The 26652-nt window shown below is 37.1% G+C and overlaps 1 protein-coding gene across 2 annotated transcripts in view; it reads right to left on the bottom strand.

Annotated features, from left to right (window-relative positions):
* The window catches only part of musk (muscle, skeletal, receptor tyrosine kinase), a 53108-nt gene that overhangs the window by 16772 nt on the left and 9684 nt on the right, over positions 1–26652 (bottom strand). The window contains exons 2-8 of one of the 2 annotated variants that reach the window (XM_079804524.1): positions 17790–17916; positions 17485–17636; positions 17230–17357; positions 16971–17112; positions 16151–16275; positions 9262–9425; positions 478–741 (exon numbers count right to left, since the gene is read on the bottom strand). In XM_079804524.1, coding sequence (XP_079660650.1) covers positions 478–741; positions 9262–9425; positions 16151–16275; positions 16971–17112; positions 17230–17357; positions 17485–17636; positions 17790–17916 — 1102 coding nt within the window. The remainder of the gene's footprint in view (positions 1–477; positions 742–9261; positions 9426–16150; positions 16276–16970; positions 17113–17229; positions 17358–17484; positions 17637–17789; positions 17917–26652) is intronic. The other variant, XM_079804523.1, reaches the window with a different exon arrangement.

Genomic DNA, 26652 nt, shown 5'->3' with positions numbered 1-26652 from the left:
CAATTACAAAATAATAAATTAAAGCATATTTTTTCCTTGGAACATGGAAGGGTTTGAGCAGATGCTTTTTACCGTCATCACTGTCATTGTCAGATCCTATTTCCCAGTGCATTCAGCATATGGCTCATATTTGCAAGGTCAACCATATTCTCCAAACTATCATTTTTAACACCTTCAAAATCAACATTTTGATCGCTGACAGCTTCTTCACCAGATCAACCATCAAGTGACAGTGACACTAATATTTGACAGTGTACAGTACTTGATCTGCTAGTTAGGAAATCTGATCCAAGCAAGTTTTTATTCAACATTGGGTTGAAAAGCCACCATATACAAAGAATGACTCATATGACTCTTTTGTTTTGATTATTTTTGTTTGCTTTCCTATATGATAAAGAATATAACAAAAAAAAGTTATATTCTGCATGGTATATTAATGTACCCTAAATGCACAACAGATCAGAACATTTCCGTTACCTGCAGACAGGTTTAGGTGCTGGTCCTATTCCCGAAGGATTGCAGTCCTGGAAGGTGGCGTGGCAGAGCAGCGATCTGGCAGCAGGCCTGCAGAATGAGCTGACCCCATCCAGTTCCCCCCATACGCTTTGAGCCAGGTACTCCTGCGCATCCTCTGGGTTCGGGAAAGAGTAGTTGAAAAACACCAAAGCGTCGCGATGGAGCACGTTCCGACATACGTCGCCTCTGTATGTGCTGCAATAGCCAGCATTGCCTTTGTACAGTCTAAATAAGATAAGACATCACAATGCAATATTAAACACAACACAACAATGACTCAACACATTGCTAGGAGGTTCTGTCCTATGGTTGCAAAGGTGTTCTGGATGGTTGCTAGATGGTTGCTTAAATAGCAAATGCATTTGCGCCCATTTGTGAGCCCATGGGTGTGCTGGTCTGAAAACAAGGTGTGTTCAGGCACATTGTTGGCGCGTTGCTATTTTGAGGCAACTGAAAACGACTGCGCTATTTACCAACAAAAACCTAGTCTAAAGTCAGTAGCGCAGTATTTTTTGTGTTATTTAAAGGGCGCATTAGTAATATGCGCCTATTGGAGGGTGCACAACGTGCGTACACTGCTTGTTACACTCACAGGGATGTGCAGCAGCACAGAAACACGCCAAATATTACAAATAAAAGGATCACAATGTAAAAGATTATTGTTGTGTACATAAAAATGCCTACATGTCATAATGGATGGTCATTGCATGAATCAAATTGACCTATTTGCAGTAATGACGAATGAAATTGGCTACTTATTTAACCAATCGTGGCAATACGCACACATGTATTTAAACTGACTTCAGTTTGAGGGTGTCTATATTCCGCCATGTAAATAGCGAATGCGCCATGGTGCAAGCACAACTGGCTTTTAACCCCTAGGAGTTTGAGCTGTTTTGGGGCCCTTTAGAAGTTTTGACACGCTCTGACATTTGTGTTTTATTTTTCAGTTGCTTATAAACAAATTAATAGCAAAATTGTAATTACACTGTATTCAGCACAAAATGGGCTACCAGAATATGTGAGCAACTTGTATGTACATGCTTGTATTTTGGAGAGAAAAATGTTTATGCACGGATTTTGAAAAAACAAAAAAAATTGTTTTAAAATTAAGGCCTCAAAACACACAATAGATATCTGTTCCCAAGACTTTTGACTACTGTCTGTATTTGCATAGAGTTTTTTCTTTATACTGAAGTGAGAATCATTGAGCTTACTCATTCACATAAAACAATACACTGATTTAAAATTTGTATTACAGTTTCTCTTCACAAAGCCAATATGCGAGAAGGCGTGGTATCTAATGAATAATGATGAGATAGCACCTGAGATAACAAAGGACTCGCATTAATGAGCTGCATAATGAATGAGCTTCAGGTAGACCTATGTGACAGAGAGCAACAGAGCAAAGGAAATATACATATTTTTGCAGTTTATTTTATTTGGAATGTAATCAACAAAGGCCTGTTATATTTTAAATGATCAGAAGATTTGACTACACTGCAAAAAAAAAATTCTTGTTTCCAGTCCAAATATTTAAAATTCTTAAATCAAGATTAATTTACTAGATAAGTACAAATTTCTGGGGGGGAAATCAAAATGAAGTGAGTTTTTGATGAGTTAGTTAGTAGTTAAAATGTCTGATTGCTTTGAAATGTAACCGCTCACCTCTCCTCAACAAACTGCATAATCTGAGGCATTAATCATGTTTGTAGTACAAATAGTGCAGGAACAAACCATAGCTCTCTGAGAAATAATGACAGTGATGCTTACCCTATCAAATTGTGTTTATGAGATATGTAGTGGGGCTTGGAAGTTGTCAAAGAGTCATAGACTCTCATCATTGACTTCTGCTAAACAGAATGGCTGTTTTGGACTCAAGTCATATAAAGATGTTGCTTCAAGGTTTCCATACATAACTCTGTCTCTTGACTACATGCTGACTCATGTACACACTGCACAATTGACAAGAATAAAGTGCAGTTCTTACAATTAGTTCATTCTGTTTAACTTAGCTCTAATTGCATCCAGATGCTGAATCTGAATCGCTGGAAAATAGCTTGGTTTATTTAAGTTCATGTGTAACTTAGACCATATGGCGTGTCTGGCTTTTACGGCAGGAGTGAACTGCGTTATCCAGCACATGTGTATACGTTTGCGTTTATCATTTCAAATCAACAGAAACATGATGATTCAATTTGAGTGGCTCTTTCCAGTGAAATAACTTCCGTCAGCGTAAACGCAAGTTTTTGAAAAACTTCCGACTGACTTGAGTCATGCAGTACACTGTTGAGATCTGTCTTTCAGTTGGTTTATTTCATACAGATTTCTTATCAATTGTATTTTCATAGCTCTCAGTCCAAAGATGACGTCATATTGAATGACAAGGCCTATTAACATGATTCACTGAACCTTAGTGTGGTGAAAAGTTTTTTTACAAAATTCAAAAAAAGAAAAAAAAGAATTCATATTTTACATTAAGAAAATAAAGCCATTGAGATGTTTAGGTTCAGCATGCTTTTTTGAAAGAAGTCTCTTATGCTCACCAAGGCTGTATTTATTTGATCAAAAAATACAGTAAAAACAATATTATTGTGAAATATTATTACAATTAAAATAACTAATTTCTATTTGAATATATGTTAAAAATTAATTTATTCCTGTGATCAAAGCTGGCCTTTTGTCACTTTTGATCAATTTAATGCATCCTTGAGGAATAAAAGTTTTTTTTTCTTCCAAAAATCTGACTAACTTCAAAAATGTGAATTGTATTATTTTACATAAAGATAATTGTGCAAATTTTGACATTAAAGACAACTAAGCATATCATCCACACTATATTTAAAAAATACTATTAAAAAAAACAACAGAATGGGATTTTTGGCATTAGTGAGAATGGTGTGCGGTAATGTGCTCAACTGTCATGCGAATAATGCAACATGTCCTCCAACCAATACGCCTATATAGGTTGTTACTTCCCTGAAATATGACCCATAGGAGCATTTACTAAAGTTGGGCCCCTATCAACAACAGGACACTTTCATTTTAATTCATGAAATACGACCTATAGGAGCGTTTACTAAAGTTGCGCCCCTATCGACAACAGGACACTTTCATTTTAATTCATGAAATACGACCTATAGGACCGTTTACTTGATAGAGCATTGCTAAATATAACATCATGTAATCCTGTGATCATGCAATCGTGGGTTCGATCCGGGTTCGGTTTAGGGGTGGGGTGGGTGTAGTTGTTAATAAAAATTATTTTTGATAAATGGAAATATGACAAATGGTTATACAAAGTCCACACATTGCATTTAAATGAACACGCCTTTTGATTGGTAAAGACAGTCATACGTCATTTCATGACGACAGACGTAACACAACACTGTCATTATTTTTACACCAGCTAGAGGGCGCATGACTTAAAAACTTAAATAAAGGTCGTAATAAGGTGCTTGAAAAACGACCTATAGGGCCTTTTTTTTTTTTTTTTGGGAGGACAGTCTGAAATAATGTCTGTTATAAAAATAGTCTTTATTTTCTACATTGAAATCATTTAATTTGGTAACACTGTCTTAGTGTTCTTGTCACATGTTACATGTACTTACTATATACATTATGCATAATTCACATGCAAGTAGTCCTAAACCAATCCCTAATACTAACCCTAACCCTAAAGTATGTATATGTAGTTAATTATTATTACTCAGTACTTAAATGTATAATTATGCTGTAACACAGACACCTTAAAATAAAGGGTTACTTTATTTTAAGGTGCATTGTTACAGTGCAATGAAATACTGAGTAATATTCATTAATAACATGTATAAAGTTATGGTAGGATTAGGATTTGGTTGAGGGTTAGTTGCATGTAATTATGCATAATTTACTGTTATTACTATGGTAAGTACATGTACAAAACGTACAAAACTAAACACACCCATACCACCACACCTGTCCCTAACTTTAACTGTATCCACCTCAATATCAGCAAAAGATTTTTTGCAATACAATATGAACACATTGTACTTATATTTTGATGTAAGTACATAATAGTTAAGGCCACCTAATATAAAGTGGGACCCAGTCTTTAAAGTAAACGTTCCAAAATAGTTTTTTTACAGTGCTGCCACAAAAGAACCACCCTGGGTTCCCCAAAAAAACTTTCAATCAACAGTTCTTAAAATAACTGTTTTGTTCTAGGTGAGAAGAACATTTTATAATCTAAAGAACCCTTTTCCACTCTAAAGAACCTTTTGTGGAATAGAAAGGTTCCATGGATGTTAATGCTTCTTCATGGAACCATCAATGCCAATAAAGAACTTAAGAGAACTCAATAAAGAATTTAAGAGTGTATATATTGTATGCTGAAGTACCACTTAATAGGGTGCAAATGTATCCTTACCTCCATTCTATGGGAAAGTTACAGGATCCAGAGACGGCCACCAGAAACAGGCCCAAGAAGAGAGAAAAGCACAAACAATATCTGTTTAATGTCAGAGCATCCATAACACATCCACTCTGTTGGCCTGACCATTCTTCAGTCATGCAGTGCTTGCATGGCTCAGTGTTTGTGTGTATGAGAGGAGGACAAAGACAGAACTTGGGGGGTCTTTCTGGGGATACACCAGGTGTGAAGTTTAACGGCCCCTCCTGATTTCATGTGACAGGATTCAAGAATCTTCACAGAATGAACCAGTCTGACACACCGTCTTACTTCAAAACGCACAGAATTCTTTTTGGGATACACACCCATACGAAATAAAACATTAGTCAGGCATTATCACAAATTTAACCCAGGTTGAGTGAGTATTATTTTGTGACTTTATTATTATCTCACTTATTACACGGCTACTCACTAAATAAATAATCGGTACACTTTATTATAAGGTGTCCGCGTTACAGGGTAATTATACATTTAAGTACTAAGTAATAATAATTAACAACATGTACTTACTGTAGGATTAGGGTTAGATTAGCCCACATGAAAAAATACCATAGTATATTATAGTAAAATTACTCTAGTAAATACTATAGTGATTTTGAACCATACTATAGTAAATATACTACAGTAATTTGTAGTAATTACTATACAGTGTAAGTAAACTGGCCGTAAGTGTAGTAAATACTATAATATACTACAGTATACGAAAAATGTACTGTAGTATCTTTACTATAGTAGGTTCAAAAACACTATAGTATTTACTAGAGTAATTTTACTGTAATTTTACTATAATATACTATAGTATTTTTTCATGCGGGAGGGTTTGGTTTAGAGTTAGTTGAATGTAATTATGCATAATTTACAGATATGGCAACGCTATCTCACCAATTCGTATGCATTTGTATGAGGTGGCTAATTCGTACGAATTTGTATGATTTTTCTAAACCGCAGTGATGGGTTAGGTCATGCGTACGAAATCATACGAATTGGCCAACTCGTCAAATACGTACAATTTAGCAAAAAGTGAGGTCGTACAAATATGTACGAATTAGCCACCTCATAATAATATCGGGTTTTATATTATTACAGTAACTACATATAACAGTAACAAGGACACAAAAAAAGTGTCACCAAATAAATATACGGACATGAAATACTGATTAGAGTTGAATTTGTTCTGTTTTACTATATGAGAAGAAGCACAAAATGATATGAAACTAGCACAGATATATAATAAATCGGTTCCCCAAGGCAACAATCTAAAATTTGGTTTAGCAATCATGATACATTATATTTGACTTTGCAGATGCTGATAGACCATTTAGAGTCAAGTATTCTGAAGAGACATTAATATGGAATATGTGGTAGAAATGAACATCAAATAGACACAGGCTTTACTCAGTTTATTCCATAATTAATTCCATATTGCCTAATCACATTGTGTACATTCTCTACATGGCTAAAGCGCCACAATACAGTATTGTGGTATGTTTGCGCAGGGATGCATTTCAGGGCTTTGAGGAGGCATAAGAACAGCTATGCAAACACAAGGGAAGCTAACTGAAGTCCTGGCACCAGAAACACAGCTGCTGAAACTTAGAGAGCAGTCACATCGTATTTACACAAAACAGCCAGAGAAACATATGGCTGAAACAGTAGGTCACAGTGGGTGAGTGTTTACAAAGCCCTGTTTCATGGGCCTTTATTAACTGAAGCATTTCAAATTGATTTTGCTAAAACATTGTGACATAACACCATTACAATAATATACAGTGGCAGTAACCTGGAACAGTGAGTGTATTAGTTAGTACTATGACATGTATCACGGTATTAAATGAAAAGGTATCTTTTTATTTGCATGGTACACTACTGTTCAAAAGTCGGAAATATTTTTTATGGTTTTAAATTAAGTCTTTTATGATCAGCAAGGCTGCATTTATTTGATCAAACATACAGTAACAAGAGTAATATTGTGACATATTACAATTTGACCTTCTGGTGCTGTTTGATAATTTTTTACCAAAACATTTTATGTTTTTTTTTTATTTTTTAGAACTGTTTACTTCATCGGAATGGGACGAAATTTGGTAAAGGTTTTGGCACTTGCTGTGTGAACATAAAGAAAAAAAGGTTGAAAATGATTTGCAAAGGGTTAATGGTCCTGAAAAATGGTCCATGGTAAAAAAAATTGCCGCATTGGAAATTAATTGGAGATTAATTTAATAGTGGAAACTTTTGGTAGTGCGCACAAACAAAATCTTACTGAAAGCTAATTTTTGAGAAAACAGCTTGTTAAGATTTATGGCTTTGATTTTCTCACACTTTTATAGTAAAATGTGTATGAAAATATATTTCATACAAACAAACATAATAATAAATGTAAAATTGTATAACTTTTTAGTAAGTTTACCTTTTAAAACTTTTTCGATTAATCTGCCAAAGAGACCAAAGTACAGAATTTATTTGAAATATAAATATTCTGTAACATTATAAATGTCTTTACTGTCACTTTTGATAAATTAAATGTGTACTTACAGAATAAAAGTACCCGAAACTTTTAAACGGTATTGTACACCAATGTACTTCAATGAATACCGTACTATTACCATCATAAATGTTGTTTGCAAATTAAAGGATTAGTTCACTTTAAAATGAAAATTTCCTGATAATTTACTCACCCCCAACTCAAGATGTTTGTGTCTTTCTGTCTTCAGTCAAAAATAAATTTTGTTGTTTTTGAGGAAAACCTTCCAGGATTTTTCTTCAGACAATGGACCTCAATGGCAACCCAAAATTTGAAGGTCCAAATAAAAACGGGCAGTTTCAAACGGTTTCAAATGGCTTCAGATGCTCTGCACAATCCCAGACAAGGAATAGGGTCTTATCTAGCGAAACCATCTGTCATTTTCAAGAAAAAATAAACATTTATATACTTTTTAACCTAAATTGCTCATCTTGTGCTGCTCTGTGACGTGCCATGGATTGTGCAATCACGTCTAGACATAAGTCACACTAGAAATAAGCAGGAGTCCTGCCCCCGTGTTTACAAAGCGCTCATGGGAAGACTAATACAAACATCATTTAGCAAAAAAAGGTTAAACAACGATGTCGGAATGTGTACTTACTGAATAAAAGTACCCAAAACTTTTAAACGGTAGTGTACACCAACATACTTCAACGAAGTACATTAGAAAGGTTACAGACGTAGGCGGAAGTACTGCCCCAAGTGAGTGTATAAAGACTAATGCAAATGCCCTTTACAAAAAAAACTCCTAAATCTCCAACCTCAAAATCGTCCGACATCGTTGTTTAAACTTTTTTGGCTAAAGGATGTTTGTATTAGTCTTCGCATGTACGCTTTGTAAACACGGGGGCAGTACTTCTGCCTATGTCTAGCGTGACCTTTCCAACGTGATTGCGCAATCCGTGGCACGTCACAGAGCAGCGCAATGAGTTTAGGTTAAAAAGTATATAAATGTTTCTTTTTACTTGAAAATGACTGATGGTTTCGCTAGATAAGACCCTATTCCTTGTCTGGGATCTTGCAGAGGCTCTGAAGCCCTTCGAAGCGCTTTGAAACTGCATTGATTTGGACCTTCAACATTTTGGTTGCCATTGAAGTCCATTGTGTGGAGAAAAATCCTGAAATGTTTTCCTCAAAAAACTTAAGTTCTTTTCCACTGAAGAAAGAAAGACATGAACATCTTGGAGGACATGGGGTTGAGTAAATTATCAGGAAATTTTCATTTTGAAGTGAACTAATCCTTTAATGAGGTACTTTTTTTGTTAGTGCATTTTGTCACGTCTGCATTATCAATTATAAATGCATATGCATGTACTATTATTTGGAGATAATTTTAAATCAATTATTTATAAAAGTGACATTTGAACTATTTTGAGGTACCCAAGTCTAACAGCTTAACATCATGGCAACCTTGTTCCAACAAATACACAAATAACAGGCATTTGACAGAGATAATGGTTATAATAACAGTTGTCAATATTTTCATGTAACCTCTATATTCATGTGTTAAAACCCATATAAGCATTTACCAATGTATCCATGCTTCATGCTAAATACCAAAGTTACTACAGGGAATGTTACTGCAATAAAATAGTTATGTGGTATTACCAATCTGTCATCAAATAAATACCTTTAAATAGTATAAACATTCTGAAATTCTGAAAATTCTGAGAGTATCAATATCTCAGTATCTATGCAATTTTGCGAGACTCTAAGGGACTTTTAGAGACAACGGAATAGACAAACTATTGAAACTAGTAAAAGTTTTTTAAACTGACCTGAAACAGTTATTTTTACTGTAGCTTTGACGGTATTGGCTCCTCCGCTGTGCTGGTTAGTAGCCTGACAGGTGTAGAGAGCTGGTTTATGCACCACCACACGCAAAACAGACAATATAACTTCATCCACCAGTGTCTCCTCCACTGACGCTCCTGAAATCTACAGATAACAAAATGTCATTAGCAACCCCCCATAACAACCATGATAAAATCACTGTAATGTCTGGCCTCTACAAATGCTAATATGAACAATATAAAAGAAACAAAAGAAAAAAATTAAGAAATAGATATATTTATACATTTATACATTCTTCACTCTAAAAAATGCTAGGTTTAAAACAACCCAAGTTGGGTTGAAAATGGAAAACCCAGCAATTGGGTTGTTTTAAGCCAACCGCTGTGTTAAAACAACCCACAGGGTTAAAACAACCCAATTGCTGGGTTTGTCCATTTTCAACCCAACTTGGGTTGTTTTTAACCAAGCATTTTTTAGAGTGTTCAGTATCAACATGTTTTAACAATATTTTTTACAATATTACAGTTTTTATTGTATGTTTGACCAAATAAACGCAGGCTTGGTGAGTAAAAGAGAGCAAAATTTCAATCAAACCTTTGAACAGTTGATAACAATAATAACAACCACAAACAACTCTTCTGACAAGTGATATACCCACAAAATGTAGCTACTAGAAATGAATATAGCTAAATGAATATACAATCCTGCTGATGTGCGATCACAGGTGTGCATAGGCTCTTCAAATATGGCTTATCCAATCAACTTCTTAATTAAAACATTCATGATATTATTTTTAATAGCACAGAGATTCCAGAATATGCATTGTAATTGGAGGCTATTTGTATTTGTAATTATTACAAAATAGCCGCTAGTGAAGAACACTATAGCGGCTATTTCTTCACTTTACTGTGCAGAAATGCAGAATAGAATAGAATAGAATAGAATAGAATAGAATAGAATAGAATAGAATAGAATAGAATAGAATAGAATAGAATAGAATAGAATAGAATAGAATAGAATAGAACTGATGGGTCAAATGCAAGTCGCATGATTATTCCAACAAATATAACAAATCCCTCTATTTATCGTTTGGATGTGTTAAGACTCCTGCTATTTTGCTAATGTGATTTGTTGAGTTTATGAGAACATTATGAGAGCCTGTAGGAATGTCAGTCTCATGCTGCGATCACGGCTCTATATTTGACAAAGTGCGCATGCAGCTGATTTTAGAAGGCACTTCATCTGGCTCAAGAAAACTAATGAGCTGAGAGCCCTGCCAGAATGACATTCAGACGGTGTAATTTTAATCAATGGTCTAATAACATCTCATGGGTTTCAGATGCTCTGAGGGTCAGAGGTCACAGTTCGTTTATCAATCATCATCATCATCAGCAATGACAGCTCAAGCTGTTTATCATAGCAATGTTTTATGTATAAAATGTTGAAATGTTGAAAATGTAAAAAAAAGATTTAAATATCAAAACAATCAAATAATAAAACATTTAGATTCTCAAACTGTCATGGTTGGGTTCAGATGAAGATGATGAAAACGGTTCAAACAGGTTTCTACAAACAAAAGGTTCATTAATAAAACAAACTTAGGTAAATCCAATGCAGGAAGGCAGGTAACAGCATGTAGCACACATACACAAACAATACCGGACATTGAAGTGAGCACAAATAGGAACTTAAATACACAGTGATGATGAGACAATAACAAACAACTGAGCACATTAAATGAATAACCATGACAACAGATGAGGGAAGTGGTGGGAAACTGAACAAAGGAACACATGTGACTGAAAATAACAAACTAAAAGGTAATGATAACGAAACAGACAGAACATAAACGTGACATAACGCCCCCTCCTGGAGGGTGCAACCTTGCGCCAAAACAGAAGAGACACTGCATGAAAAGTGGGATTTTCGTCAGTATGTGGCACTGTAGATTGCCGTGAAACTTCAGGTTTACGACTGTGCACGGCAATTTGCAGGCAACATCGAAAACTGCCGTAAATTGACGGAAATTGACGTGGGCCTTGCTTGGCAGTTGTCCCCCCATGACCCCCCTCCCCTTAATTCTAGGGGAGGCTTTATCATGTAAATGAACATGCTGTGGGCTACACAAATGCAAATCAGAGTAGCAGCAGGGGGAGTTTTATCTAGGTTCTGAATTTTTCAGTTAAATGTAGGCTACTCGTTTTAGTTCACATTACTAAAAAATTTTTTTTAGGGCAACCAGTTTGCTCCAATTTTTTAAGTAGATTCAACTTGTCCGGGCAAACAGAGTAGATTAATTACTCTGTATGTCATTAGCAATAACCATGTAAAAAAAAAAAAAATACACACAAAATGAAAAGTTACAGTGTTATGCCTATATGTAATTGAAGCACTTTTGCCACACCCATTAACTTAAATAAAGTGAAAATAAATATAATAGGTTTTTCTGGAGCTCCTTGGTGGTCTGAAACCTCAATGAGGTTGAAGAATATAGGGATAAATTAAGCCCCTCTGTGGACTGATTTCCTGACTCTTGATCTCTCTCTCTCTCTCTCTCTCTCTCTCTCTCTCTCTCTCTCACACACACACACACACACACATCTGTGCAGGCAGACACACACACACACACACACACACACACACACACACACAGGTCATGGCCATGACGCATACAAAACTTGAAGACGAGCTTTAAACAGACGTGTTTTGGGCCATGTCCACACGAAGCCAGAACTTTCCCTATCCGATCTTTTTTTTCCCCTCGTTTCAAGATATATCAGCGTACACACGAGAGCATGAAAACGGCTCAAAACGATGTAGTATACATGCCAGGCCAGTATGTGGCACTGTAATTCTGCCACAGAAATACACTAAAAACGGAGAAGAAGAGTTGTGGCTAGAAGGGGTACAGCAACAGTCGGAGGTGAGGTAAAATCTCACAATAAAATAACAATAAATAAATTTGCTACTTACCAGATGTGTTTTATTAACACATACACCTATCCCAACCCTAAACATACCCTTATAATAATGCAAATACAGTAATTAAACAACGCAGTATTGATGTGCGCATGCCCAGTGCCCGTAGTTGTATCCCCTTTAAGTCTTCCCTGCGCAGGACGTGGTGTGATGACATCATCGTTTCACAAAATAGACGGATTGGCCGTATACACAAAACCGCAAGGGTGTCGTTTTCAGATGTATCCACTTTAGGACCCGGTTTCAAAAAATAGCGGTTTCAGTCTCCCAAAACGCCGGATCCGTGTGGACGAAACGCCAATACGATAAAAAAATGTATACGTATACAGTGATACGCGTCTCCGTGTGGACGGACCCTTGGACTCTTTTTGCTTTGTGTTTTTGCTGCTTTGCTTTTTCGTGATCAACAACGACAGGACGCCATTTCGCCTTCAGCTCCCCTTCAACTCCTCTGCATGGACGCGGCTAACTTTTTCGACTAATTTTCAGCTGTCTTCGTCTTCACAACTCTGAGGCAAACTGCAGGCGCTATGAACCAGAGCATGGGTAATGTAACGTTACGATTTAAAGAATATGCTTTTATTCAGCTGTATAAGGAAATGGATGCGTTAATAGATCCGAGCTTAAAACTGCACATTTTGTTTTCACAGACTATCCTCGCCTCATAACGAAGCCGTGAGCTCTTATCTGCTTAGAGCGATTTCCGCGAGTCCAGATTTAACCGCTGATCACGACGAAATTGTGTGTAAGTAACTTCTAATGTGTTTCTCATTCCTTGTTTAATTTTACCGTGACTGTTTTTATTAATACCAGTCTCATGTAATTGTTTTCCAGCTGCCTGTAAGACGTATTATGAATCGACACGCCGGAGCTTCAGATACAAACAACCTGAACTTACATCGCAGGCGGAAACTGCGAAGTTTAGCTCGGAGTCGATCAAGAAGAAAAAGGGTAAGATTTATTATATTAGATCCGTTTTTTGTCAATGTGAGTATTTTTCAGGTTGCTTATTGCTTTATTGTATTACAGTTGCTGGAAGCGAGAGTGTGCTGGGTGAGGTGGACATTTGGAAGTCCGCAACCATTGAACTCATATCTGACGAGGAAGACGGCATTGTTGACGGGGTGTCTGGATGGATTGTGCGGCCACCGCCCTCTCGCAGCCTGGAGCACGCCGAACTTTACATTACATTACGAGACATTACTGCTGCACTGTACATAGTTGTGTGTTTAACAATAAAGCTCTTTATTTGAATAAACAGCTGTGTTTTATAAATGAAGCCCTTTCTTTGAATGAACAGCTGTATGCTTATAAATGAAGCTCTTTCTTTGAATAAACGGCACGGTCCGTATAATTTTCCCATATATTCCTTGATGGTATGAATACTTCATAGCACAATAACATTAATATAAAACAAATTATTACAACATAAATTATATATTTATTATTATTATTGGGGTTTACATTTATAATGAGCCAGGGGGACCAATAATGATTGGTTTGCAGTGATCTGCCAACCAATCACGAGGGATTTTTCTTTTTTAAATGTAGTGGCTTCAGCCAATAGTGAGTGAGTAAATTCAAGTCTGGCCGTTGACTCTCTGGTTTCGCTGCTATTCATATGCTAATTAGAGGCGTTGCACCTCCGCGCGGTCTCTCAGCGGGGGCTCTCCACCTACGTCATGGTTCGTTTACGACAATTTGTGGCACAGACGAACGTGACGTTCGCTGCCTCTAAATTGTTGAAAACTGCCGAAAATTAGGGAGATTTCCGGGAGTCTACAGGCGTTTACGGGGTCGAAAATCCCACTTTTCATGCAGTGAGAGACTCAGGAGATGGCCATGATTGAGGCGATCCATGGCGGCAATGATGGAAGGAGCCACGGTTGACCTTTGAGCCCAACCAACTGAGGTGACGCAGGGAGATGGAGAGGCCCAGGCAAGGTCAGATGGATAGAGAGACCCGGTGACACTGACAGACAGGGAGACCAAAGCAGAGTCCAGGCGACGAGTGGCCGAGGTGGAATCAAGGGGCAGAAGGACCAAGGTGACGCCAGTGTGAGTGTGTACCTCGTGGAGCCTGTGGGATGGAGGAGCCTGATGGAGCTGTATGGGTGGAGAGTATCAGACAGCCCGGAAGTCTGGTGGGGCGACGACTGACCAGGGCATAGCCAGTGGGACGAGGGAGCCCAGTGGAGCTGAAGGGACGGAGGTCGCAGGTGAAGCCGAGGAGGCGAGGAACCATGGCAAAGCCAATTGGCCGATGGTCCGAAGTGGAACTGAGGGGATGAGCCCCCAGTGTGTCTTGTTGCCATGACTCATGCTTGTCTGCTTACGTCTCCTTCAGACAAAGAAATTGATGACGTGTACTACAGGCAACCTTTTACTCATAGTCGCACAGATAGTGACATCATGAACTGCTGACGGTCAACAATATCATTGCGTTTCAGACACTGGTCACTCTGATGATGTTTCCCTCAATGTCTTGTCAGAAGTAATGTCACTTTCAACTTCTCAGGGAACCAGGATTACATTTGTAAATGTTTTGTGACTTTTATTTAACTCCACTTTTAGACATGCACTCACAAACTTCCCTAAGCACTTTTCCTCGGGAGAATCCCTACCGCCATTTTGAAGTGCATTCAACTTTGTTAAGTTGGTAATAAGGGAAGTTTATTTGGACAAAACCTCGATCACTTGAATTTGAAAGAGGGAGCAAGTCTACTCAATATGTACACTTCAGGCAGATCCTTAGACCACATTGCAACATGATTGTTACATAACAGCAGATCACGTTTAATTTACCCCAACCCACTGTGTACATCGGACACCACTGCGTACATCTGAGTGAACGAGATGGAGGGATGGAGATAGTGAGGGAAGGATGCTTGTTTACAACAAAAAAATCCTGTTTAGATAGGAAATGTGACAACACAAATGGAAAAAAATTGCACATGCGTGGCAGCAAATCTTGTGTACATACTAGTGCCTATTCTGCAACAAAAATCTTCAACAGAAAAGCAAAAATTTGAAAATCAATGAGAAAATCATGCAAAACAGAAAACTAAATACAATAGGGTGAATAGTGTGGTCAGATTTAGAGAAAGTGTTTAGGCAGTCAAGGGTTAAACCCTTCAGTATCTATACAACCTTCCCCGAGAGGTCAGTCTCTGCTTTACTCCTTACTGCTCACACTGTTGTTACATATCGTGCCAAAAAATAGAAGTTTCAACCACCGTTGCTTAGCCAAACCAATATTTATCTACGCATATCTAAAAAGAAATTGTATTAAGATATGATTGCTGGTATATAACTGAAAACAAAGACAGCACAGCTTGTTCAGATCTACTCTTTACACCCCCTGACAGAAGCCTGAGAAATTTAAATCTTGGACTCTCTTGGATTTAAAGACTTACACGCTTGTTTGCAGACAATATCTTCACATAAGACTGCTGATCAGTTTTCGGTTCCCTTTGTTTCTGTCTACCAAAATCCACATCCAAAAACAATCCAGAATAATGATAACAGTGCAGAGGTGTTTTGAATTATTTTCTTGATCTCGATATGGCTTAAACTTTATTGCTGAGGTCCGATCAGCGCACTGAGGAATGATCGTAGTTTGAATCCTGTGTCTTAGTGACACAGACCAAAGCATTTACAGAACGCAGGCCTCCCATCATTGTACTGGCAGCACATTTGAGATATGCCGTCTGACATTTAACATGAATGTACTGAGCTCTGCTCTCTGCTCCAGTAAGATGAGATGAAAGTACAATTAATTTTCTCCATAGAGCCAAAGCAAGCATGAAGAGCAAGAGATAGGTGGAGAAGAAGGTTGAGGAGGAGAAAGAAAAATGACTGTAAAGTATCTTATAAACTAGAAGACTTACCGCATTGCCGTTTTCAAGCCAAGTTATAGATGGGATTGGATTGCCAGTGGCATTACACTCTAATGTAACCTCTGATCCAATCTGAACTTTCTTCTCCTTGGGAACTTTCAGTAACTTGGCAGGAGCTATAGGAGAGGCAATGGAAAATTAGAAAACAGAAAATACTTTAAAAAGCTTAAAACACATTTGAAGTTCTTAGAAATGTACCCTTTGTATAAATGTTTTTTTTTTTTTTAAGTATTTTCTTGTAAAACACTCCAATAGTCAGTAATCTCAACAAAAAAAAAATGCATGTTACAGTATCAACTTAAATGTAATTTTTTTTAGCACATTATAAAAATATATAATTAAACAAAAACGTTTAAAAACATTTTAAGTTAAAAAATGTTTTTCTATTTTCCCCACAGGTACATTACAATTTGACCATTTTCTAATATTAATAAGCAGTGAAGCAGAACAACAAATAATGTTTTTAAAACAATTAATAATAGAATACATCAAACTACGTTTTACTAAAGTTTTTTAAAGAATGTAATTTTTTAATGAGGTGTTTTTCTTCACTTTATGCACTTTATGTTTTAAAGGCACTGATTGTACATTTGAATGCATTTTTTTATATATATATTTAAAAAAAATAGAGATGACCAAAAAAATTAAGAATAAATGAATAAGTAAAATTTGATAAGCAAGCCAGCATTATGTCATTGACCTATAAAAAGACCTTAAATTGATACTTAAATTGTCTGAATATCATTGCATTAGAAAACCTGAATAGTACAAGAATACTTGAATTAAGGATCAAAGCTATTTTATGACATACCCTGTACTTCAATAGTGACTGGTTTGGAGTAAACGATTCCAAAACTGTTTCTGGCCACACAGCGATACTGCCCAGCGTCCTCTTTCTTGATGCTGTTGATTTTTAGGGAACCAGATTCCAAAACTGATATTCGACTATTAACCTACAAGACACATGAAAGATGGAGATGCTCAGAAAACACACAATGATTGTTAACCATATTACAGACCCAATAAATAAATATTGAGAAGAATATTAAGTAGTAAGACATTCCATTTACCTTAATCAAATCATCTTCTTTAATCCAGGATATTTCGGGTTTAGGATATCCTAATGTTAAACATGGCAACACTGCTTTGGACTCCACAACCAATGTCATGTTAGTAGGATGTCTTTTGATTTGGGGCTCTGAAAAAAAAAAGTTAATGGGACTGATCCTTATAACTAACTCAAAGCAATGCATAAAAAGCAATTGACAAAATCTTTTTAGCATTATCAGTGCTCACAGTTATGGTATGAGAATATTTGAACATACTCATCTTCAGCTGTAGAGCTCCACAGCTCTTGGCTGGTTCTCCAACCCCATTGTTAGCAATGCAGCAGTATTCTCCATTGTCCAAATCCTTTACATTGGGAATAATCAGCATTTGGCCATTTTCTCGTATAATGTATCTGGAATCGTAATACCTGCATTCAAAAAGTAAATGTTGAACATACTTTGCAAAACATAGGTGTAGGATCACTACTGAAACTCTAACCTCTAAAATTTGGGAGAATCTTTTTTTTTAACTTTCATGGATAGCATAAGATAATAATCAAATTAATTAAGAAAGTTCTAACCGTATTGGGTAATTATTCCGTGTCCATGTAATATCGGCTTGAGGGTATGAATCAACCTCACAGATGAAAGTAGCATTATTATCCAGAGAGGCATCCACTGTCTCAAGCAATGTTGTGATTCTGGGTGCTGGAATAGAGAAGGAAAGGGATTTTCAGTGTAACAATTACATTTAACCCCTAGAGGTTGAAGATCACACCGGCGCGACCGCCTCAATTTTTATAATTCAGGCAAGTGTTATACGTCATTATAATCTGTTAAATTTCTACTTTTATTTGTGTACACTCACAATAAAACCAAAATTTTGTGCTTTTTGCAAAATAAAGAAAACAAACATGATGTGCAATCTGCAGCCTCTCTCTCAATGAAGTCTAATCTCTTCAGAAAATGAACTGTAACTTAGTGAATACTTGTCACACAAACATGAGACATATGTCTAAAGAAACGTTGAAATCAAATCGAAAACAAATATTCTATATTCTCTGTTTATGTAATCTGTTTGAAAAGAGAGAGATTTCAGTTGTTCGTTCGCAAGCTTCTTCATTATCCGCTAATGCGGCCACGCCCATGGTGCGTGTATTCTTTTGATATTTAAATACTGACATGCAAGCAGAGTCAACGCCCACATCAACTCGAATAAACACATCAAGATTAGCGCATGTAGGCCTACTTTACATCGTTTTGAGATGTGGTGAGAAATAATCCTGGAATAATTTACCTCAGAAGAAAAGCTGTTTATTTCTAAGAGCAATGGATCCAACCGATGATTGTGAGGTAAGTTTATTCTTATAGTTTCTGTGAATATTAAACCGCAAAACAGAATTATTTAAATATGAATCCTGCTGCAACATAAAATGTCATATACGTAAGACTGTTTAGACAAGATTTCTTGGGCCTGTTTTGGAAAGATTATGAAGTGTTTACTGTAAAATAGCCTAGTGTCACATCACTAAAGCTTTTGTTCGCAAATTTCTGCTCAGATGCTATATGTTTTGTGTACAATAGGCTACTTGTTGTAGCCATTAAAACGTATCTTGTTTCATATTGATGTTTAAATATCATAGCCTAATGTTATTTTTTTATTGAATCTATATTGATTATGAAAAGTGAACAGCACAAGTAATAAAGGACACATCATAATATGTGCAATATGTCAGAAGACATGGAGTTTGTCAGAAATTATTATGACCACTTCATTAAGTTTTGTTTTGTAGAAAGCCTTTCTTTAAAGTTAATTTCATTTTGTATGAATTGTATCTTAATTGTAATCAATGTTTCATCAGCCAATTGCCTAGATCTAATAAATAAATAGCAAATATAGCAGACAATAGCCTTAGCACTGGTGCTATCATGCATTGCACAGCGCGTCTCATAAATGAACCGAAGCTCGAAATGATATTTGAGGATTGTGTGTATCGGATAGTTTACAAAATCAAATGATTCAGAAAACTTTTGCCATTTAAATAACTGGGGAAAAAGTGTCCCAATCAACCTGAATTCACCATATACTCTTGGAAATCATAATTGCATTGCATTATGTTGTTTTAAATCCCAAATATTTTACTTTTAACATTCAACATTACCAATTATTCATTTATTCATTTATTTGTATTTACTGAATACTGAATTGTGTTCAATGTCACAATATTACAGTTTTTTTTAGCATGAGATTTCTTTCAAAAACATTAAAAAATAGAAGTCAAATCTTTTGATAATTTAAAATATAATAAGCTTTTGTAATGTGCCTTTGTTAACTAAATTCTAAATAAACTACAACAAAATATATTTATTTTATCCTGTTGCTTAGCTCCCTCAGTCACATTCCTGACTCAAAGGCTCATTCATTATGCAGGTCATTATGCAGCTCATTATGCAGCTCATCCTCAGGTGTAAATCATAGCATTATTTATGATCATTCACACCCCTTCGCATACAGCCTTTGTAAAGAAAAAGTTTCTTACATAATTTAAATCAATATTTTGTTTTATGTGAATGAGCAGGCATAATGATTCTCACATCAGTTTGAAGCAAAAACTCTAGGCAACAACACACATTAGTCAAAAGTCTTGTGGACACATATCTATTGTGTGTTTTGTCGCCTTAAGTCGGGGACTTATATTTTGTTGTTTTTAAAAAAACCATGCAAAAACATTGTTCTCTCAAAAATACAAGCATGTTCATACTTGTTGCTCACATATTATGGTAGCCCAGTTTGTGCTGAATACAGTGTGATGACACTTTTCCCATTAATATGTTTATAAGCAACTAAAAAAAAAACACAAATGTCAGAGTGTCAAAACTTCTAAAGGGCCCAAAACTGTGCAGATTTCTAATTATCTCCCAAGGCGTGGCATCTTCTTTGAAGACTCCAGTTCTACCTTCTAAGCCATGTCAGACCACACTAAAGACATATGCAACGGCCATTCGATGGCAGGCATGAAGTTGGCACAAAGTTGCATTTGTGGCTGAACCTCTTGGGGAGTAGTAAGGTTACTCTCCTTGATGCCCTGGTTTCGCCATCTGAACTCTTTGGCACTGCAGTTGAGACTGTAGTCAGGAGGTTCAGGGAGAAATTTCAGTCACCATGACCCTGGTTCTTCAGCCCTGACCCTGGTTCTTTGCCTCCCCCCAGTGTACTAGCCTGGAGGTGGTCATGCAGACACCAGTTTTGTAGGCTTGCATCTCTGAGGAGTCTATGAGGAGTATTGGAAGACAGTCAGAGACTGATTTAAATTATATAATTATAGCCCTCTCCAATATAATATTCCTATTGCTGTGCAACAATGTTGTCAAGCTGTTTCTATGTCTGGGATGATAGAATCCACTCATCTTATGCCCCCTTCAGCACTTAGCTGAAGGTGATAAATGGACATGGAGGTGGTTTATTGCACAAATTTTGAGCTAAGGAGAAAGAGGCAGATTCATAAGCAAAGGAATGGGAGAGGCCCCATTTGTAGATGCTTCCACGTGGTACGCTCCCTGTGGGAGCGGCATCAGAGTTAAGATTGTTTGAAACTTGAAGATGGTAGCTGTTCCAGTTGGGAGATGTAGGTGGATGCAACTGCAGCCTCCCTGGTTTACGCTGCTATCTCCTTTGTTGTCCCCCTTCGTTCAGAATGTGACAAAATGTGCTACATGTATGGTGATGAAGTCAGAAGTGGTTGTAGCTTAGAATGCACAAGTGCTGAGCTTGGTGGCATTAGCAACACAGCAGCCCTCCCTATTCTAGACAGTAGTTGTCGGCGGACATGACTGTAGCTGCGTTCCCTCTAATGGCAAACTCTGCTGCCCTCTTCAGCACCGTGAGCTGAAGGTGAAGTGTCTATGCTTTCCTGTGATTGGATGGTGGTAAATTCTGAGGTGTTGCACTATGTCTGACCTGGGATGGTAGAATTATTGTTAGCCAACATCAAATATTTAAGGATACTACCTCCAGAAACAAAAAACTGGAGGGGAAAAGTGGGCTGCCAGAACAACAAAACAAAACATACACCCTGCTACCTCTCACCCTAGTCACCCTGATCTGCAAAAGGTTGGAAGTTGGTAGAGGGTAGGTTACTATCCTAAGGGCAGTGTTGATGTTGGGCGGTGTTAGCAGCTGTATGTCCTCAGGCATCCTGCCTCAAGCCCCTCAGAGTTATCTTGGAATGCCAGTGTAAAGTTAGGGAGGTGACTAGTGTCCTGCGGACTGCCCTCCTAGGACTGAATGTGATGACCACATTGACATCTTCCACTATTTGTCCATGGCTAAGGCCAACGGATGATATTTGTTATGATCACTTGGGGGTCGTGGTAGGGGAGACTAGGGAAGGGAAGGGCGACCGATAAAGTATAGAACGTTTTAATCGCTGCTCTCCCTGTTGCCCCCCTCTGGCTAGTCCAGCCTAGAGTTCATCGTTAAGCGTCGGCCTGCATTTCTGATAGTCTGCTTGGAAAGTGGTAGTGGATCAGGAGGATGTTGAGTTGACATTTAGCTACATTTAGCATCAACTGCCCTTCCGGACAAGATCCTCTAAAGTACTCATACTTCTCAACTTAAGGTAGGGACACACCAAACCGATGCCAAAGAACTAGCGCTGATGAAAGCCAACTGTGTTATCGCCTTGTGTCATTTGCATCAGGGGAAAAAACAGCACCTGAACACACCAAAAGGACTTCAGGCGACTGCCAACTAGCATGCGCGTTTTCGTGTAAAGGAGATAACTGTCTATTTAAGCAGATATATTCATCTATATTCGAGTAGTGGCTGGCCTGCAGGTCCGCAACGGAGGCGTGGTGATGTCCGACCCAGGTGGAGCCGACGACGCGTGACGAGGCTGGAGGCGGTGCCACAGGCTCCTCACGCCCAGGAGGAGTAGGCTCCCAGAAGGTCCATGATGGAACCTCTGAGAAGAGGATGTAGTTACATGGTGGGACTGATGGGAGACGATGATGACTGGGTGACAGGCTTGGCGGAGGTCTGGAAATGAAGAGTGGCACAAAACCCCCAAAAAACAGTATCCTTGATGGCAGTTATTAGAGGTGGTGGGAGAGGGAGGCTGGGTGGGGATAACAGGACTGACGAAGAAAATTCATATACAGGTTCAAATTCAAATTCAGATAAGTTCCAGGGATATAGGAAATTTGTGTTGTGGAAGTTCGCCCCGATCCAGAACAGGGTCTTGAGGGTTTCTTCTTCCAGAGGGTTGTTACTGTCCAAAAAACAAAAACTCTTAATAAATAAAAATAATCAGGGCTCTCCTGAGCCATGACGATAAATTTAGCCCTATCGTCCCTTTGGGCTGGTCCGTTCATCTGTCATGGTGGTTGCAGAAAGGCAGACACGCACGAAAATAATCAACTCAAAATGACAGGTTTAATAGTATTTCTAGCAAACAGACAATCAGGCAGCAACACACTCTAACTAAGATGGTGAACGGACAAGGTGTTACGTACTGCTCCGAGACTTTGGGTTGGAGATCCAAATTCAGCTTTATTAGAGGGACAATCCAGACACGTAATCCAATGTACAGGCAATGGTTCAATATACAGTCAGGCAGTCCAAACAAACTAACCAACAAACAAGGCAGGAGTGACAGGCAAAAGGGTAGTCCAAAAACAGGCAGAGAGTCCAGATACCAAGATACATCAGAACCCAGGGATAAACGCTCAGAGATCCAGTGTAACATACAAAAATGAGGTAAGTGAGAAACAGGTGGAAACAGTGAGTGCTAATGAGTACAAAGGATTATGGGTAATGTAGTCCTCGATGGAATGAAAGTCTGGGGTGGAGTGCCCTCTGGTGATAATCAGGGGCACTCTCACTGGTGAAGAGAACAGAAACGACTGTGACATAAGTAGACTGAAAGTATACTTCCTTTATGTTTTGTTTAAAAGAAGTAATAGAACGCTCAAATATACTTCATTTTTGTAATGGGGCTTTTGAGAGCAAAACGTGCTCATAGTGAGTTTAATATGTAAAATATTAACAAAGTTATAAACTAACATATGTGTGCTATGTATTTTTTATGTTTATGAGTCCTGTGTTGTCAGCTTAGCAACATGCTAACACCAGAAAAAAAATAGTTGTGTCAAGTCTCTTCATGAGTAGTACTTTGTCACATGGAGTTGTGGCCTATGTAGGGTGGTATGTAGTCACCGATAAGGTTCTATTTCATTTTATGCTGCCTATTTATGCAACTAGACAGCTCAGGTTTTGGAACAGAACCAATGGTTGTGTATATGAATTTTACATTAATTTTAGGTGCACAGAGTAACATTTAGTCTAATTTTAATTACAGCAAGACCAGCCTTTTACTATTATTCTAAGACATCGTTAAAGCCTTTTTCCATAAACTTGAAATGTATGCCTCTGGGTATCGCTGTTTTAATTCTGAAATGTTTGCTCTTAATGTTGCATAATATTTGTGTTAAGAGTCATTAAAACAGCATTAAACATCCACTATAAAATTCAAGGTCAGTTTGTTGTACTTTCCCATCTGTCTGTCTTGTAATAAATGTTTTAGCTGGCGTTTTATTGTTTAGTCTGGCACTGTTATGTCAAGCCACATCAACTCCAGGAAGTCCTCGTCTTCTCATTTCTTTTGCAATCACACTTGATTTGTTATAATTGTCTGCAAAGATTAGTTTCTTCAAAGGGAAATGTGACAAGATAAAAAGCACTGCAAAACAAAACAAAAAACCCTGTATTAGTCCAAATCTTCCCTTTCTAGGTCATAAGCTCCTCTCACATTTAGAAAATGGACCAAAATGGATGCACTATACTGTGCTCACTAATGTAATTATCACTGGTTCACATGTCACATACAGTATGACGCTTGTGCTAATTTCAGCTTTGTAATATTATTAGCAAGAAAGATAATGTGCAAACTTCTGTTGTTGTCCCTGCACTTCAGTGTTTTTTTAGTATTATTTATATACTATTATAGTGTGTATTCATATTTTAATTAGCTTTTATATTTTGTTTTCATTTTAATTTTAGTTGAACTTTTAGTCATAATAATGTAAACATATTTATTTCAGAGACTTGCCAAGACAACATTTCACATTTTTAGGTAACCTTTTAATTTTAGTGTACGTTTTAGTGTTTTAGTGTTTTAGTCATTTTTATTATTTCTTTTTTAATATTTATTTTCAGCTTGATTTTTTATTTTTTTTTTTCGTTTAATTAATTTGAGTAATTTTATCAGGCTACTTCAATTTAAAATTATTTCAGTTAGTTGCCAAAATAACATTTGTAGTTTCTAATCTGATATTTTTATTTCAGCTTTTATTTCAAATAACAATTGAAATAATGATTTTTAATAGTTTTAGTTAAAAATACCGCTTTTGTGCTAGTTGTGTTAGTTGGTTACACTTTAATTTCGATGATCCACTTTAGACATTCTACTAACTATTAATAACTATGCAACATGTCAGCTAACTCTCAGTATTAGTAGACTGTTCGTAGACTGTTAGGCTGGGGTTAGGTTTTAATGTTTGGCTAAGTGGAATAAATTAATGTGTAGTTGCAAAATTACTTATAGTCTGTAGAATGTCTGTTGGGGAACATCAAAAAGTGTTAGCAGATATAAAGCAGGCAGTCTACTAATACTCTAATGCAGTGGTTTTCAAACTTTTTTAAGAGCGACCCTCTTTTTTTTTGTTTTTTTAATTGTCGCGACCCATCTATAGGCCTACAACCATTTACATTCAAACAGCCTTTGATCTTTGATGCGTTCGCAAGGCAAAGTTGATTCTGCACTAATTTGATCTAGCTACGTATGGGTATTTTGGTTAACCGTTAAACAACAAGAATTGTTTATTTCTTAAATATACACTAGAAATATACATATTTTTTTATGTTTTTGAGAGAGAGGAAAAAAACAGGTAGCCTAAGTCACGCATAAGTCGTTTAATTGCATTCAGAAATAATACCGGTAAATAAAGCTAAATATTATCATGTAGCCTACTACAAACATTATAAACACTAAAAACACAGCAATAGGCCATTTTAGCTCCCCTCACTCCACAAATCCTGTAAATTTAGTGGTATTCATAATATAACAAGAATGAAAGTTAACAAGCCAAAATGAAATTATTTATTGAGAAACTGAAAGTAACCAGCGTTAGGTTATTCAAATCCAAATGTTTCCATATTTGCGATGTATTTGGATGCTAAACCATTATTTATTATAGGCTTTGCACTTCACTCGCGTCCCAATATTGACGGAAAAAAGCATCCTCACATACGCAAAAATGTGCTTAGAAAACCACAGCGGAGAGGTGGCGCTCACACTAAATGGCACAAATTGTAGCCTACTGACTATTTAAACTATTGACTATAAACTAAAACTGACTATTTTATTCGTATATGTTAGGTTGACTATTTTATTTTATAATGAATAGGCTGTGATGTCAATTTGGCAATGCTGGAATATGTTTTGTGTGCACGTGAGGCGCCGGCGCGATCGAAAAGAGGAAACATAAAACACTCTGTAATTTTGGTCATACAGATAATAATGAGTAGGACATCATTCAAAATTGCAAAGTGTTTACATTGTGCTATTGTAAAATAAAGAAAACAATATGTCCTTTCTGTCGTCTGGGTTTCCTTTCCGTGAACTTGTTTGAAAAAAATGAACCAAACTCAGCAGGAACTGTCACTCGTTTTTTCTTTCTTTTTGTTAATCAGTTAAATATTTAAGGCAAATATATTTAATGTATTTATTCCTTTTTTGTAGGCATATGGACTATGATTTTGTGTAAACAAATGTTATTTTTTCATTTTTAAAGTAAGTCGATTTTCCTTCATCCTGGTGACCCATTTTTTAAGTCTCGTGACTCTCGTTTGAAAACCCCTTGCTCTAATGACTGATAGTTGACATAAAAACACAGTTGCAAACGTACTTATAGTTGGTAGAACATCTAAAGTGGACCATCAGAATAAAGTGTTACTGTCATGGAACATTTCACTGAATTTTCATCAGAATTTTTTTTTTGTGAACCAGACGGTGTAGTTACGTCATACCAGCAAGAGCTAACAGGGCATAACTAACTAGCAAAACAAGGATTAAACAAGTCGGCCTGCTGGCCTCCCAGTTATGAATGCTGACAACTGAACACAACTCCTCTAAAACCATTTTGACAGACCAGCTGAGCACTTTAGTTTGGTTCAAGCTTCTTCTTCTTTTCCAGGAGGGAATACAAAGTTATTGTCTTTTTAAGGCTTTTTCTCTAGTATGCAGATGAGTGGTGAAGCTGGAGCTTTATTAATTTACACCATGACTGTGCAAACCTCGTTTGCTGCCGGCTGCGTTTTCTCACGGGGATGCATTAGCACTCCGCAGGAACACAACCTGCCAATTTCCCAAGTGTGAATCAGCG

This window comes from Gobio gobio, assembly GCF_949357685.1.
Source record: "Gobio gobio genome assembly, chromosome: 22".
Lineage (NCBI taxonomy): Eukaryota > Metazoa > Chordata > Actinopteri > Cypriniformes > Gobionidae > Gobio > Gobio gobio.
The sequence above is the reverse complement of the archived record's forward strand: the minus strand, read 5'-3'. Positions and strand labels throughout refer to the sequence as shown.